The following is a 15285-nucleotide window of genomic DNA, read 5'->3' as shown; positions in this document are numbered from 1 at the left end:
CAGGGCCAAAGTTCCAGATTTTACCTAGCGTTGCTTTAAAGTAATATGTGAAAATGTTTTTTGATTTCAAGCAATTTTTACCCAGTTTCATTGGCTGATTCTAGCCATAAGCATCAAAACAAACCAGTAGGGTCCCTGAAGAATACATTTTTAAAAAGCTAAGATTATTTGCCAGTGAGTCAAGACATGTCTTTGTATATTAACCAATGACTTTTGCAAACAGAAATATCATGTGGGGCTTTTATTGCTCAAACAGTTTGTATAATCTCAATAACAAAACATTACTATTAAAATGAAGTGTACATGAGCCTACTAACAATTCCCAACTCCAAGCCTGGGCTGGAGGAGTATAACCCCCCCGCCCCGTCCTGCATTGGCTGTAGATCCATGGAAATGTGTGATAAAGCATCATGCCTCAGGGATGAGTTGAAGTGGTGTTTCTGATTCAGAACTAATCCTTCAACATCAGTACCTGACCTCACTAATTCTCTTATGGTTGAGTGCAATCAAATCCTCACAAAACTATTACAACATTAAATGTAAACCTAGAAGAGTAGAAGCTGTTCAGTAAACAAATGAGGACAACCTGCTGGATGAGAAAATATTCACAAACACTTGGAAATACAGGGTATTATGCACTGTATTGTGTTATATTATCACTAGATGAATCCAAATACAATGCAAAAACCCCAAAACAAAAGCACAAATATCCATACAAGTAACATCACTGCAGAAGGACCAATGTAAGTTAATGCAAAAAAAAAAGTTTTATTCTGAGTGTTTGTCCATATGTTTTAAATATAAAAATTTAATACAGTGTGAACGACAGCTGTCTTGTCCACATGATGTCAGCATATGAAAAACCACAAGAATGGAGCTACAGGCTTTGGTCCCGACAGTGACGGGATTGTACTTGTTTGTCAGATGATGTAATGAAACCCCCTGTAAAGTCAGAATAAAACATTACCATTCCAGGATGGAAACTGTCCTCTACAGGCCTACACATATAATAAAGTAAAAGTTTGACACGGTGGCGATTTTGTAAAACAATCCAGGGTTGAACTAGTTACTCATATGGAAATGAAATCATGGTTAATTTGTTAATTTTTGATGTATCTGTTTCCTGTTCTGCTTGTGGTTTTTAGGGATGAACCTGCACAGCCACAGCTCCTCTGAGTGTGAGGAGTGCAACATCGCCATGGGCTCCACAGTGGACCTGATCAGCAGCTGCTCTCACACACACTCCACTGGTCTCAGTTCCATGTCCCGTGAAGGATGGGATGGAGGAAGACTTCCAAAAGTCCAAGGTATGCTTTGTTAGTCTATCTGTACAATATCGGTACTGTCTAAAGAAAAAAAAAAAGGCAGCTTTAAGGAGAAAGCAAAACCTTCGTTACGTGTAAATGTAATTTAATTTATTCTAAGACATTTAGGGCAAACTTCTGTGATGAAGTGTTGCAGAAAAATAAAACTAGAAAACAATGGAGCTACATGTTTTTACGTTATCACTGTACAATTAAAAGCATTTATTTCCCAAAATTGTAATTTTACAGCAGAAGGAACTAAACCTTCTAAACTTACAATGGAAGTCATTGTACAATGATTTTATTCCAGGTACATTTGGAGCATTTCTATTGGCCCATCATCATGAAATTTACACACAATGTGAAGGACAACTGTAGTGTTCAAATGTAGTAAAGAAAAAAAATACACAAGAATGTTAATACGATATTGTCTTTTAACTGTTATCATCACATTGGCAATTAAATACTTATGTAGCAGCAGGTATAATTCAGTGGGTAGCCGTACTGGAAAGTAATTGATTCTGTTTATCATTTTCTCACACAGCTGGAAAATGGCCAGTCTTCTTAGTGAAGGTGTCCCACAAGGTTCAATAAAAGGTCCAAGGTGGATTTACCTTAATGCTTTAATTCAGTTATACAAAGATTCAATTCTGTATTGCTATTCCCATGAATGATACGGAACGGTGCCACATACAAACAATACGTAATATTGCTTTATTAAACACCAAGAAAGGATTGTCTATGTGTATGATTCTGTAGATTTTAATGATTTCTAATCACAATCTGAACAACTGTTAACTCTGATATTCTGTTCTAAATCAAATCAAATCAAATTTATTTATATAGCGCTTTTCACAACTGATGTTGTCACAAAGCAGCTTCACAGAATTCCAGTAAGACAAGATTTGACATGAAATGTAAAGACAAATGTAAAACCCTCAAGTGAGCAAGCCAGGGGCGACAGTGGCAAGGAAAAACTCCCCCAGCTGAGGAAGAAACCTTGGGAGGAACCAAGGCTCACAAGGGGTGACCCATCCTCCTCTGGTCAATCTACTGGTGATGATAGTTAGTAGTCCATGAGAACTTCAGTGTAGGGACAGCTTCAAGGCACTTGGTGGTTGCTGGAGCGTGGGCAGCTGGTCTGAAGCGTGGAGGAGGATCTCGACAGTCATCCATCAGTGTCCAGACAGACAGGTGGGCAGTCGTTTACTCGGAAAGATGTAAAGGGATGGAATTAGTTTTGAACTGTTTTGTGTTTGTAAAGTAGAAAATATGAAAATTTCCAGAGTGTGGATAATGACTCCAGCAGATCTGACTATGACAGCATTAACTAAAAGGAGAGAACCAGAAGGACACACAGACACGGGAGCATCCTGAAACACTGGCATCCCTCCGCTCCACCGTCAACAAACCTGAATGATCGCGAGAAGCGGCGGGACGACAGCACCAGCGTCTCAGTATACTATAATTCCCTGTGTCCATGGACCCCCCGGCTCTGCCGCCTTTATCTATGGGGGAGCATTAGCTACCAAATGATAAACTAAACAAATGAGTTTTTAGCCTACATTTGAAGATTGCGACTGTGTCTGAGTCCCGAACATTTTTTGGAAGATCATTCCAGAGTTGGGGGGCTTTATAAGAAAAGGCTCTTCCCCCAGCTGAGGCCTTCTGAATTCTGGGAACATTTAAAAATCCAGTATTCTGTGATCTGAGTGAACGTGGAGGCTCATAATAGGAAATTGTATCTTGAAGATATTCAGGAGCAAGCCCATGTAGAGCTTTATATGTTAATAACAAAATTTTGTAGTCAATGCGGAATTTAACAGGCAGCCAATGAAGTGATGATAAAACTGGGCTGATATGTTCAAATTTTCTAGTTTTAGTGAGGACCCTAGCTGCAGCATTTTGAACTAGTTGAAGTTTTCTTAAATTGCTGCTGGTGCATCCTGACAGTAGTGCGTTACAGTAGTCAAGCCTTGAAGTAATAAAGGCATGTACTAATGTTTCTGCGTCCTGGAGGGATAAGGCATTTCTAATCTTAGCAATATTGCGAAGATGTAAAAAAGCTGTCCTAGTGATACTACCTATGTGTTGATCAAATGATAAATCCGGGTCAATTATGACACCAAGATTTTTTGCTGCTGAACCAGGTTTAACTGGAAAGTTAGCTAGATCTAAAATTAAATCTGATAATTTATTTCTTGTCACTTTTGGACCCAAAAGCAGGACCTCTGTTTTGTTGCTGTTTAGAAGGAGGAAGTTACGCAACATCCAGCCTTTCACGTCTTTTACACAGTCCTCTATTTTCTTTAATCTGTGTTTGTCATCGGGCTTGGCTGAAATATACAATTGTGTGTCGTCTGCGTAACAGTGAAAGTTAATGTCATGGTTTCTTATAACTGTGCCTAGCGGTAACATGTATAATGTAAATAATAATGGTCCTAAAATAGAGCCTTGTGGAATTCCAAATCTTACTTTAGAATAATTTGAATTTAGATTGTTTACTTTTACGAATTGATAACGTTCCGTTAAGTAAGATTTGAACCATAATAGGGCTGTCCCTGTGATTCCAACCATGTTTTCTAACCTTTCTATGAGAATATTGTGGTCTATTGTATCGAAGGCTGCGCTTAGGTCAAGAAGCACCAACAGGGATACGTGGCCTTGATCAGAGGCAAGAAGAAGATCATTTGTTATCTTGACTAGAGCTGTCTCTGTACTATGATGTTGCCTGAATCCAGATTGGAATTTTTCATATATATGATTCTTATGTAGATATGAACTAAGTTGTTGGGCCACAGCTCTTTCTAAGATCTTAGACAGAAATGGCAAATTAGAAATAGGCCTGTAATTAGACAGTGTACTAGCATCAAGATTTGGTTTCTTGATCATAGGTTTAATAACTGCTAGTTTAAAAGCTTTGGGTACATGGCCCAGACTAAGCGATGAGTTTACTATAGTTAAAAGAGGATCAATAATAGCTGGTAGTACTTCTTTGAGCAACTTTGTGGGAATTGCGTCAAGTGTGCAAGTTGTACAGTTTGCGGAGGTGATAATCTTCTCTAGTTCTAATTGTGGGAGTGGGTAAAAGGTTTCAAGTCTTTCTTTTACAGTTATATTATGTTTTATTTCATTCACATCAGGTGGCAGCCAGGATGGATTTGATCCTGTGGCTAGAGTTTGTTGTCTAATATTCTCAATTTTATTATTAAAAAAGTCCATAAAATCTTTACTGGTGAGAGTTGCTGGAATTAGTTGTTCAGAACCTGCTTGATTTTTTGTAATTCTAGAAAACACACTAAACAGTGCTCTCGGATTATTTTTATTATTTTATATTATTATTCTAGAATGTAAATGGGAAGTTTTGTAACTGGTTATAGAAGAAATATTAACAACTGACTCAGGGGCAGAACATTACTTTGAGGTGTTTTCACTCTTTGTTCAGCTTTCTTTTCTCTAGATTATTTTCTTTAATTCTTTTTGCTTGTGTTTCTCTTTTTAAAGAAATACCATACCAGTGAAACACAGGGCTGCTGTCTCTGTGGTCTTAGGTACAAAGTGCAGCAAGTGTGCATAGTTGTTGATGATTAGCCCAACGGATTCTGGGAATCCCGTCTGCAGGTTGTCTGTGGTGCAGGCACAACCCTTAGACAAAAACTTACTATATAATATAAAGAATTCACTAATGGGTTTTCTATTTCTTATTAAGGCACTGTATCAGTCTCTTGTGAGATTTATTTGAAACAACTTACATTTTTTGTTCATTCATCTAATATTAGTCTGCTAATATGTGTTAAACCCTATTCTGTATTACTATCACAGCATCTGGCAGATATTGTCATCCACATCATGCTTTACCACAAGCTATCCCTGAGAAAGACTACAGATGATACAGTAGTTAGTAGTACAGTGTAGTAGTAGGTCAGCAAACTGGAAGTTGTTCTGCCACCTATAATATAGGTTGTATTTTATTTGTAGCATAAAGTTTTGAAATTATATATACCTATACAGGCACCAGGAGATTATTTGATTTAACCCCTATCCTGAATGCCTAAATACGTATATAACTCTTCTTTTTCTACTTTTTTTTATAGGTTGAAACAAGATATATTTATCTGAGAATTAAGTATTTATTTGCTAGAAAACAAAAAACAAACAAATAAAAAATAACACCCAAAATTAGAATAAAACCAAATGACATTATTCCAGTGAGTGTAATATTCTGTGTGTGACAGTGGCGGATGCTCGTCTTTCAAGGAGGGGAAGCTCAATTTCGGCCTACATCATAAAATGTGTCGGTTTATTTATACGTAAATTCTACCCTCCGTTCCTTTTCAAGAAAATGATCTGTGACCCTGTCGTACCAACAAGGCGTCTTTTCCAGGGACTTGACTAGTGTCCTCTCAATGACCAGCAGAGCTAGGCTGCTTAAACGGCCTTGGCCCATGTGAAGTGTGTCCGCCTGTGAGTGCTTTGTGACAGTGGAGGGGCTCAGCGGCACCCACTGGACAGAAACTGTGACTCAGAAAGAGTGATAGAAGTCAGTCTCCAAAAACAAGCAGCTACAAAAAAACCCCCACCAGAAATAGAAGCTCGATTTGTCGTTTTAAACAAAGAAAATGCTGCTAAGTGGATTAAGAAAGTGTCCGGTTCAACTCAGAACAGAATGAAAATGTAATGCTCCCACGGATCTTTACACCAAAGGGTCGCTGATTCACTCATTTCGCTGTCAATCAAAAAGGGATTCAGCCTCAGACAGATCATCCAATCATCATGCAGAAGCTGAGTGTCCGGGCCAGCCGAGGCCAGCCCACTGCCCCATAGACCCCCAGAGACGCTGAGCGTCAGATGGGCGGGACAAAGCCCAGCATTTTTCCAATCACGCGTCTCGTTTCGCTGCACTTCGCTGCTTCGCTATTGAACTCACCGTTCACCGTTTAAATCACCGTTTAAATCACCGTGCGGGAATGATTGAGAGGAAAGCCGCGTCTTTACCAGTGAAAAGAAGCTGATTCTGAACAAAAGTTGAGCGTGTTGTAGTGCATATTTATTCAATGACATGTACACACAACAGAATATATTTGATCACTTATTTTTTGACATTTTAGGGGAAGCTGAGCTTCCCTTGCAGTCTTAGACTCTGTCATCACCAGTAGATTGACCAGAGGAGGATGGGTCACCCCTTGTGAGCCTTGGTTCCTCCCAAGGTTTCTTCCTCAGCTGGGGGAGTTTTTCCTTGCCACTGTCGCCCCTGGCTTGCTCACTTGAGGGTTTTACATTTGTCTTTACATTTCATGTCAAATCTTGTCTTACTGGAATTCTGTGAAGCTGCTTTGTGACAACATCAGTTGTGAAAAGCGCTATATAAATAAATTTGATTTGATTTGATTTGATTTAGAGCAATCGCCTCTGGTGTGTGAATGTGTTGGTTTAACTTTTTCCAAATCTCTCCTCGTGGCAGTCGATATTATTTAAGGTTATCATCCATTACCTAGCTTTACTGGTTATAAATAATGATTTTAAATAATGTGTGCTGTTGATTTAACAAATTTGTGCAATCAAGGAGAATCTGAACAAAAGATTGATCTTCAAAGTCACTCACACCTACTACTTAATGGAAAAAAAACTTATCTTTTAATTCTTATATGTATTATATTAGAATTTTTTTGTATTTACTGTGAATATATATAAGTTTATACAAGCACCACGCTTAGTGAGAAGGCATTAGTTTAAACATATATAATTATCTTAGGTGCCTAAGACTTTTGCACAGTACTGTATATATATATATATATATATATAGGTCAGACACATGAACCGTAGTAAGGATTACAGTTAAATGAGCTGCTATGAAACTCAAACATCTAAAGTGCTACTGTCATCACAATCATGTAACAATATAATCACAGTGAAGTATTTCTTGTGCGTGATCTAAGGCAGGGTTCACAAAATGTCTTGGTGGGGCATTGTGGGAAATTGTAAAACATTGTAATCATTTTGTCAAAAAGCCAGTGCCAGCGATACAAACCAGCCTGTATCTCCCCTTGCTCCAGGCCGCTGTAAATGGAATTTTTACTTTGTCTCCTTCACTTAGGTGCAATTTTTTTTCTCCTCTTATTCAGTGCCGCCTGAGGCCCCCCGTGGAGAACAGGCAAGAATGAAGTCCCTCTTCATCAGTGTGATGAAAATCCCTCTCCTTTTCTTCCTTCTCTACTGCTTCGTCTGCTCCCTGGACATTTTGAGTTCTGCCTTTCAGCTGGCTGGGGGTAAATATGGCCTATCTAGTGCAAGTTTAAAGGCATTGTTTTTCAGCCTAAATCTCTCTGAGGTATCTGTAGCATATGATAAATTAGCAAAATATTAAAAAGTAAAGTTTCAAATCGGCTAAACACACACAAAAGAGAAGTCTTTGTGTAAGTAGTTGTTCACTTCGAATAAACATTAGCAGGTATGGTAATAGAAAATAGTAGTACTTGAGTAAAGTAGGTACATTTCAATACTGTGTAACATAGAGCAATGCCAATTGTGCTCTGTAAGATGCCTGTTGATAGGGCTGGTGCTTAGACAGCTGCACCCATTCGCCTTTTAACTGCATAAATGTTTTTAAAAAGTTGGTATTAAAAGTTACATTAAAAATGAATATATTTTTTAAGATGAAGTATGCAGACTGAGGCTGAGGTGAGGGAACGCTGGTGGCAGGCACATCTAAGGCCGGTGGGGGTAGGTGTTGGGGGATTTGTAGCCAAGTTAGCCACATCCCTGCTTGTGCAGTTCGGCATCAGGGGCCGAAAACTAAGGGCAGCTGTGAAGGACTTATCAGAACCAGCTGAAAGGTCTAGTCAGTGGTTGTGGATGAGGAGAGCACAGACTACTTGGGGAAATGCACTGTAGAGGTGCTGTTGTGGTGGTTAGTGATGTAGCACATAAAGTTCACATGAAACTGGTGGCACTGAGCATGCATTAACGGTGCCAGTGGGGCTAGGTACAGCCTTAGTCACCAGGGAGGCCAGTGTGGATTTACGGTTGTTGATGGTAAAGTAGGACTGTAAAGCTGGCTTGGAGGGTGTGGGTCTGGCACAACAGACTTCACTGTTGAGCCTTCTGGAGGTGTTGTGGGCTTAATTCAGCAAAACACCAATCAGAGGAGGTGCCTACCTCTACATTACACCCCTGTGAAGAGGTAGTGATACAGTGGCTGGTTTGGTTACTCAGGGGTTGAGCTCAATGAGTAACTGTCGTTGTTAAGGACAGCTGGTTGTTGATTGGATCATAAACGACCACAGCAACTTTGGGTTGAGGTGTAGGATTCAACAGGTATTTTGGTTGACTTATATCCATGACAGTTATTTTTGCAATTAATTAGAAAAGCTTTTATAAATTCACTGTGACCTACCCAGTTCTGTACAGAATGGCAAAAAACTGTGTTAAATATTTTCAGGTAAGGTAGCAGGAGACATCTTCCAGGATAATGCTATCCTGTCCAATCCTGTGGCTGGACTGGTGGTGGGGATTCTGGTCACTGTTCTGGTTCAAAGCTCCAGTACATCAACATCCATCATTGTCAGCCTTGTCTCCTCTGGATGTGAGTATTACAGCCACTCCCATTAATACTTCTTGAGTAAATACACTATATTATCGAACATGCTTGGAAACATGCCTTCCATCGAGTGCGTTTAGCTTCTTTAAGGGGCACACATTGTGTACAGGGAAATCCATGAAATCAAACTGGATACTCAGGACATAAATCTAAGCTCACAATGCCCGGTGCCAGGTGACAGTTGGAGGTGTATAATATCGCCCAGCGTTGGGCCAGAAAGCAATGGAAATATATTCTCTTGTGATGAAGCTCCATCCAATACCTCTGGGAAGAGTTGGTGTGGCATTTGTGAGCCAGAACTAATCATGTCCAATACCTTTGGGATGAGCTGATGTGGCGTTTGTGAACCAGAACTAATCAATCAACATCAGGACCTGAACACACCGACATTCCTGTGGCTAAATCTAATCAAAAGCTCACAGCAATATTCTAAAATCTAGTCTAAAGCTTTACCAGAATTGTAGAGTCTCAGACGTTGTGGACCATAGGTTTTAGATTTCATTAAACAAATATTAATAAATTAAATATGATTTGGTAAATAGGTATTGGAAAATTTGGTTTTCCATTGCATGGGCTCTTTAATCAAATGTTTTTTTAACATGTGCTTTACTCTTCATCATGTAAAATATTCAAAGAAATTTCTCAACTTCAGGATTAGGTTTTTTAACAGCTCAGATAATCAATTTCAGATAGAAATACTTGTTTAAACCTGTGCTTTGTTACTTCATGTGTATGCATACATCTGTGATTATTTCATTCCTTCGAGCAGATGGTGTCCGGGCCTAAAAGTGCTTGGAGTACAACTGGGGATAAAAGTCTATTACAAGTAGCTTTTGGAACTAAATGCTTGCTGGTCATGTTTGACAGAAAATTACTTTTAATGCATCTGTTGATGTCTGAATGTTTGATTAGAAGAGCTGCCAAAATATGACATGTCAAAGTAATGTTTGCAGATTGCTTAGATAGCTTTAGCAGGAAAGCATGGGCTACGTTCCCAGTGTGTTATAAAGAAGAGAAACAAAGAACATGTAAATATTTAGAATTAATACATTGTTCTATTGTAAAGTACACGTTGTGAAGGTTCTGCCACTGAGGGGTCAAACTTTAACTTAAACTCTTGTGGCTTTTTATATAATCACTTTTTCATTTGATCTTTAGAAGATTTTTAGCTTTATAATGAATCAGAGCCTCTGTATTACTGTACTCTTAAAGAATAGCTGCACCTCAACCCCTCCACTCAACTCCTAGTTCAAAAATGCTCAGAAAATGGAACAAGCTTTTTGGGTGTGGCACTGCAGTGATATAGAGGTTTAGTTGAGAGTTGGGACAGGCTGAATAGTTAATGCTCTTTTATACTCCTTTTTTACGTACGTGAATGAATGCATCTGTTTCAAACGTAACGGTTGGCCTGCATGTTAAACAATAAAAAGCCACTAGAGGGCAGTTCTGAGTCAAATTTTTTTTTTGATAAACATGGCGACGGTGGGTGAGGCGCTGATATATTGACGTTGGGCAGCAGTGAAAATAATGATGGTGGTATGTGAGGCCATTAAATACTTTGCAACAGATAGACAGAGAATACATTCATTCATTTTCTGTAACCGTTTATCCAGGTTAGGGTCACGGTGCATCTGGAGTCTACCCGGAATCACTGGGCATAAGGCAGGAACACACCCTGTAGGCAGTCCTTGACAGGGCACAACACACTCACTAACACCTACGGACACTTTTGAGTCGCCAGTCCACCTATGTACAGTCCAACCTACCAACGTGTGTTTTTGGACTGTGGGAGAAAACCGGAGCAGCTGGAGGAAACCCATGCGGACACAGGGATAACACACCAAACTCCTCACAGACAGTCACCCGGAGCGGGACTTGAACCCACAACCTCCAGGTCCCTGGAGTTGTGTGACAGCGAGACTACCTGCTGCACCACAGTGCCGCCCGGGACAGCCAATTCTATTCATTTATTTTACCAATGGTCACATCTCGCTTTAACTATCAGGAGAGCAGTTGGGGTTTTGTACTATGCTCAAGGACACTTAAGCTTTGGACAATGCAGGAGGAGGCAGCACTGTTCCTTTACACTGCTTGCTCCCAATTTTTTTGTGGGTCACAACCCTTCGCTCCTTATCCCAAAGCAGTCTGAGCTGAAACAGTCTGTATATTAAATGGGTGGAATTACTGTTAAGGAGTTGCTTTTTGAGAATTACAAAACAATTACTTTAAAACAGGTTGTTTGTAAAGCTTGTGTTTATGAGCACATGGACATAAAGAGGCACTGTGTATTGATTGATACATTTAAGAATTATTTTCATATTGCGTGCTGCATTGTGAAACATTAATGAGGTTTATGTTCTAAAACATAGACTTATATAATATTCTGTGATATGGGGGAGGGAAGGTCCAGCGTACAGCATTTTTTAAAAATGAGATGCTAAAGGTTGCTGACTACTGATCTTTATATACTTTCTCTTTTTTGTCTGGTTGACTGAGGCTGGGAACTGCAGCTAATGGATGTAATGGTTGGGGATGCAGTGCTTTAATGTGTTGGTTTTGAAATGCAGACATTGTGTCTGACTCAGCAACTGATCTCAGCATACAGCATGGAAAAATTACACACCATTTCTGATGCTAAATTTACCACTAGGGGCAGCACAGTGGTGCAACATGTGGCGTTGTGTATTCTCCTTGTGTCTGTGGGGGTTTCCCAAAAACATGTTGGTAGGTTGACTGGTGGTGTAAAACTGTCCATCGTTTGAGTGTGTGGTGCGCTGTGTAGAGTTGCCTGCCTTGTGCCCAGTGATTCTGTGTAGGCTCTGGACACAGCACAACTCTGAACAGGATTAAACAGGAAAAATTAATAAATGTATTGAATAAGTGAAGATAACAGTGGTGTTCACACTGTCATAAAGCAACTCAATAAATCAAGGCCACACAATGCTGTTAGAGTTTTCTCAACAGCTGCTTTTGTAGTCGTTCTTACTAAGGTTAATTTGGCCAGCTCACAGTTCTTTGATCATCAATATTAGGCTGTCAATTATATGTCATTTTAAAAGAGAAAAATAAGCCTATATTTGCCACATTTGACAGACTCAACCCAAATCAATTACAATCTACTTGTGTTAAATAAGTAACTAGTGAAGCATTAAGTCTCTTATCCAAGCACAGCAGGTTCTTTCCTGAGCAGGGATACAAATCACTGTTTTGCTGGAATGATATCCACTGGTTCTAGTGGTTCTCAAACTTTTTAGACCAAGTACAACCCATTATCAAACCAAAACCTCCAAGTACCACCTATGAGTTTCACCACAGAATTATTTTCGCCCCTGGTTCTTTCTCGGTTCCAGGGGCATAAGGCAAAAACATGCTTGAATTTTTGCATGTTTGTGTTGCTTTTTATTTACTTGAAATATGCATCCTTAACACAAAATTATCTAAAATAATTACTATAAATTATAGAGAGAAATAACTAGGCTTAACATGAATGCTTTAAACACATTTATACATTTATGAGAACATATAACATTTTTGGGTAATAAACATTTTGAAAGAAATAAAAAACTAAAAGAGGTCAATTTAAGATCAGTTTTGTGCTTTAATGGGCTACAGGTGAAAACAGCGAGGTGGCAGCTTGGGGCAGGTGCTCACTGCGGCTCTCTGCGCTTGTAAATGAAGAGGGGGTGGCGATATCTTAAACAGTGTTTTAGGGCTGTAATGAAGCAAAAAACGGCCATGTTTTCCTTCAGCCGAGAATTTTCTTCTATTTTGTCTTCACGTGTACAGAACTCTTGCTCAGTCTTTCTCTACTTTTGCCTTTGGATTCAGTCCTTCTGGGCTTCGGGGTACTTCTCTGGCTTGGTCTTGGCTTGTTTTTCTCATTTTTGCTTTGACCTTTTTATAATAAAATGCAAATTGCTCATGTCTCTAGACTCCAACTGAGACTGGGCTGTCTTTACACAGATTTCTCAAAAAATTGGGGGATCATGTTCCCTCCCTCAAAAACAAACAAACAAACAAACAAACAAACAAACAAAAAAAAACGGAGGAATGCTGTGTCTCCCTCCACCCCCCACCAGCTGTTCCCTTACAGACGTAATCAGCTACACTGTATGTGTAGCACAATGTATTTTTCTGCAATGCAAATACATTTCACTGGAGCATAATAATTATTATGAAAACTGTGAAACATTATGTAATTTACACATTAAAACTTTAGATTTTCAGTTATGAATAGATTTCTTAATTTAATAGTATTTTTTTCTAGTAATTGGTTGTACCACCTCTTGCTGCTTCAGATACCACTACTGGTACACATACCACGGTTTGAGAACCACTGCACTACACCATTTGACCATTTTTGGACCTCAGTTATTTTATTAAATATTTTTGAGACAGTGTTTTAATTGGAATAACAACGGCAACATTAAAGTTGCAGTCTTGATATTATGGGATGTAAAGCAGTGTTACATATTTGCCCTCTACTCTGCAGAGCAGAGAATTTGAGAATTTGAGAATTTGTTGAATTTTGCAAAAGTAATGAAGGCTAAATTTCCCTATAAAAATGTAAACTCTGACTGAACAAAGGAATCCAAGTTGGTTAAACATATGACACTTAGTACAAAGGACTACAAAATAGCTAAAATAAATACTCAAAAATGTTGACATATATTGCCTTGGTGTTTTGTGAGGATGTTACAGGTTCCAGTTAATCCTGTGGATCAGCAGTAGTAGGACATAAAGTGTATTAAAGAAAATAACGGGACTCACATTCAGTATCACCTCGCTGAAATGACAGGAGATTGAGGCTGGAAATGTGCAGGTTCTTTGAATAGCCAGGTTTTGAAATGATTCCGGAAATTTTCTGTTATTATTCCATCCAGAGACTATCATCACCCTGTCTATCACAGACCATTCAATTATGTTCATTTTTCAATTGAGCAGTCAGCTCATGAATAGATTCATTTGTATTTATGTGTGTGTGTGTGTGTGTGTGTGTGTGTGTGTGTGTGCATTAGTGTTACAGGTGAAGTCTGCTGTCCCTATAATCATGGGCTCCAACATTGGTACATCCGTCACCAACACCATAGTGGCTCTGATGCAGGCTGGAGAGAGGAATGAATTTAAACGGTAATGAGACACAGACAGGTTTCTCTCAACATAAAAGTCACCAAGAATCCACCCTTACTCACCAACGTCATCCTCATCGTCACCATTGCCGTCACCATAATCATCAGTTGATTATGAAGGTGAATAAAGAAGCAGGCCTAATCAGGAGTGTGACTCAGCCATGATCTATCCCTGGCTGTCCCTTAGCACTAAAAATGAGAACTTTCTGAGGCTCTTTTTTGGTTTCTAATTATAAAACCACTGAGTCTTTTAATATAAAAAAAGATTGTGCTCTCTTAATTTGAATTCTCAAGTAATGTGAGGTTCACTCAGGGTCACCAAGTGTCGAAATAAGGCTATAATGCTGCCCAGCACTGGGCTGTTGAGTCTGGAGTGATGGAGCTCCATCAAAAAGCTCCCTGATGAGGGTGATGTTTGTGATCCAGAACTAATTATCCAACTTATGTAGCTGAACGAATTCATCTCCTCACAATCATGTTCCGACATCTAGTGCAAACCTTTACCAGGATAGGAGCAGCTGTTACTGATGCAAATGAAGACAAAATAGCTATTAATATTTTGGAAGAAATGCTGGGTAGGCATTTGTCCATTTTTGGCCGTATACATGTTCGGCCAATAATTTAATTTACACTCTTTCCCCATTACTCCAAATGTAGTCAGTCTGCTGAGATATGATTTACTATATATGAGCATATAGTTGTAATAGGAGATGATTCTGTTGGAAAGGAGCGGACTGGAAACGTTGTGGTTCTGTGTTGCTTCTGCTTTAATGATGAACAGAAAGGACTGAAACGCTAGGGTGTTATGGCGAGGTGCCAGGTTCCCAGCAGTTTGACACAGGGCCAGGAAGGAAAATAATTTGTAGGTTTGCGGGAAAAACAATCAGGCAAAATGACGCTAACATGGCAACCTAAGCAGCCAGTTATAATGCTAGGCAGGGGGTAATGTGGTCAACAAATGGCTCATAAACTATTCCATCAATTGTTTTTTTAAATTTTGTATTTAAAATTCAAATATTGGAGACTTTTTTCTATGGAATAAAACATGTATGTGATAGTATGTTTGTTTTTTTCACATTTGAAATCTATTTAGTGGCCTTTATTTATTTAATAATTTATTTTTAATTCATTTTTTTCATTTTGATAATGATTTATTAAAATTTATTATCTTTTTTATTTCTATATTGTTATTCATTCATTCATTCATTCATTATCTGTAACTGCTTATCCAATTCAGGGTAGCGGTTCTATATTG

The 15285-nt window shown here is 38.9% G+C and overlaps 1 protein-coding gene across 1 annotated transcript in view; it reads left to right on the top strand.

Moving 5' to 3' along the window:
• slc34a1a (solute carrier family 34 member 1a) overlaps positions 1-15285 on the top strand; it is a 38894-nt gene that overhangs the window by 11138 nt on the left and 12471 nt on the right. Inside the window, exons 3-6 of the mRNA XM_066667907.1 lie at positions 1146-1307; positions 7427-7570; positions 8743-8886; positions 13920-14031. Coding sequence (XP_066524004.1) covers positions 1146-1307; positions 7427-7570; positions 8743-8886; positions 13920-14031 — 562 coding nt within the window. The remainder of the gene's footprint in view (positions 1-1145; positions 1308-7426; positions 7571-8742; positions 8887-13919; positions 14032-15285) is intronic.

This window comes from Hoplias malabaricus, chromosome 4 (assembly GCF_029633855.1).
Source record: "Hoplias malabaricus isolate fHopMal1 chromosome 4, fHopMal1.hap1, whole genome shotgun sequence".
Taxonomy (NCBI): Eukaryota; Metazoa; Chordata; class Actinopteri; order Characiformes; family Erythrinidae; genus Hoplias; species Hoplias malabaricus.
This window is presented reverse-complemented; position numbering and strand designations above follow the sequence as displayed.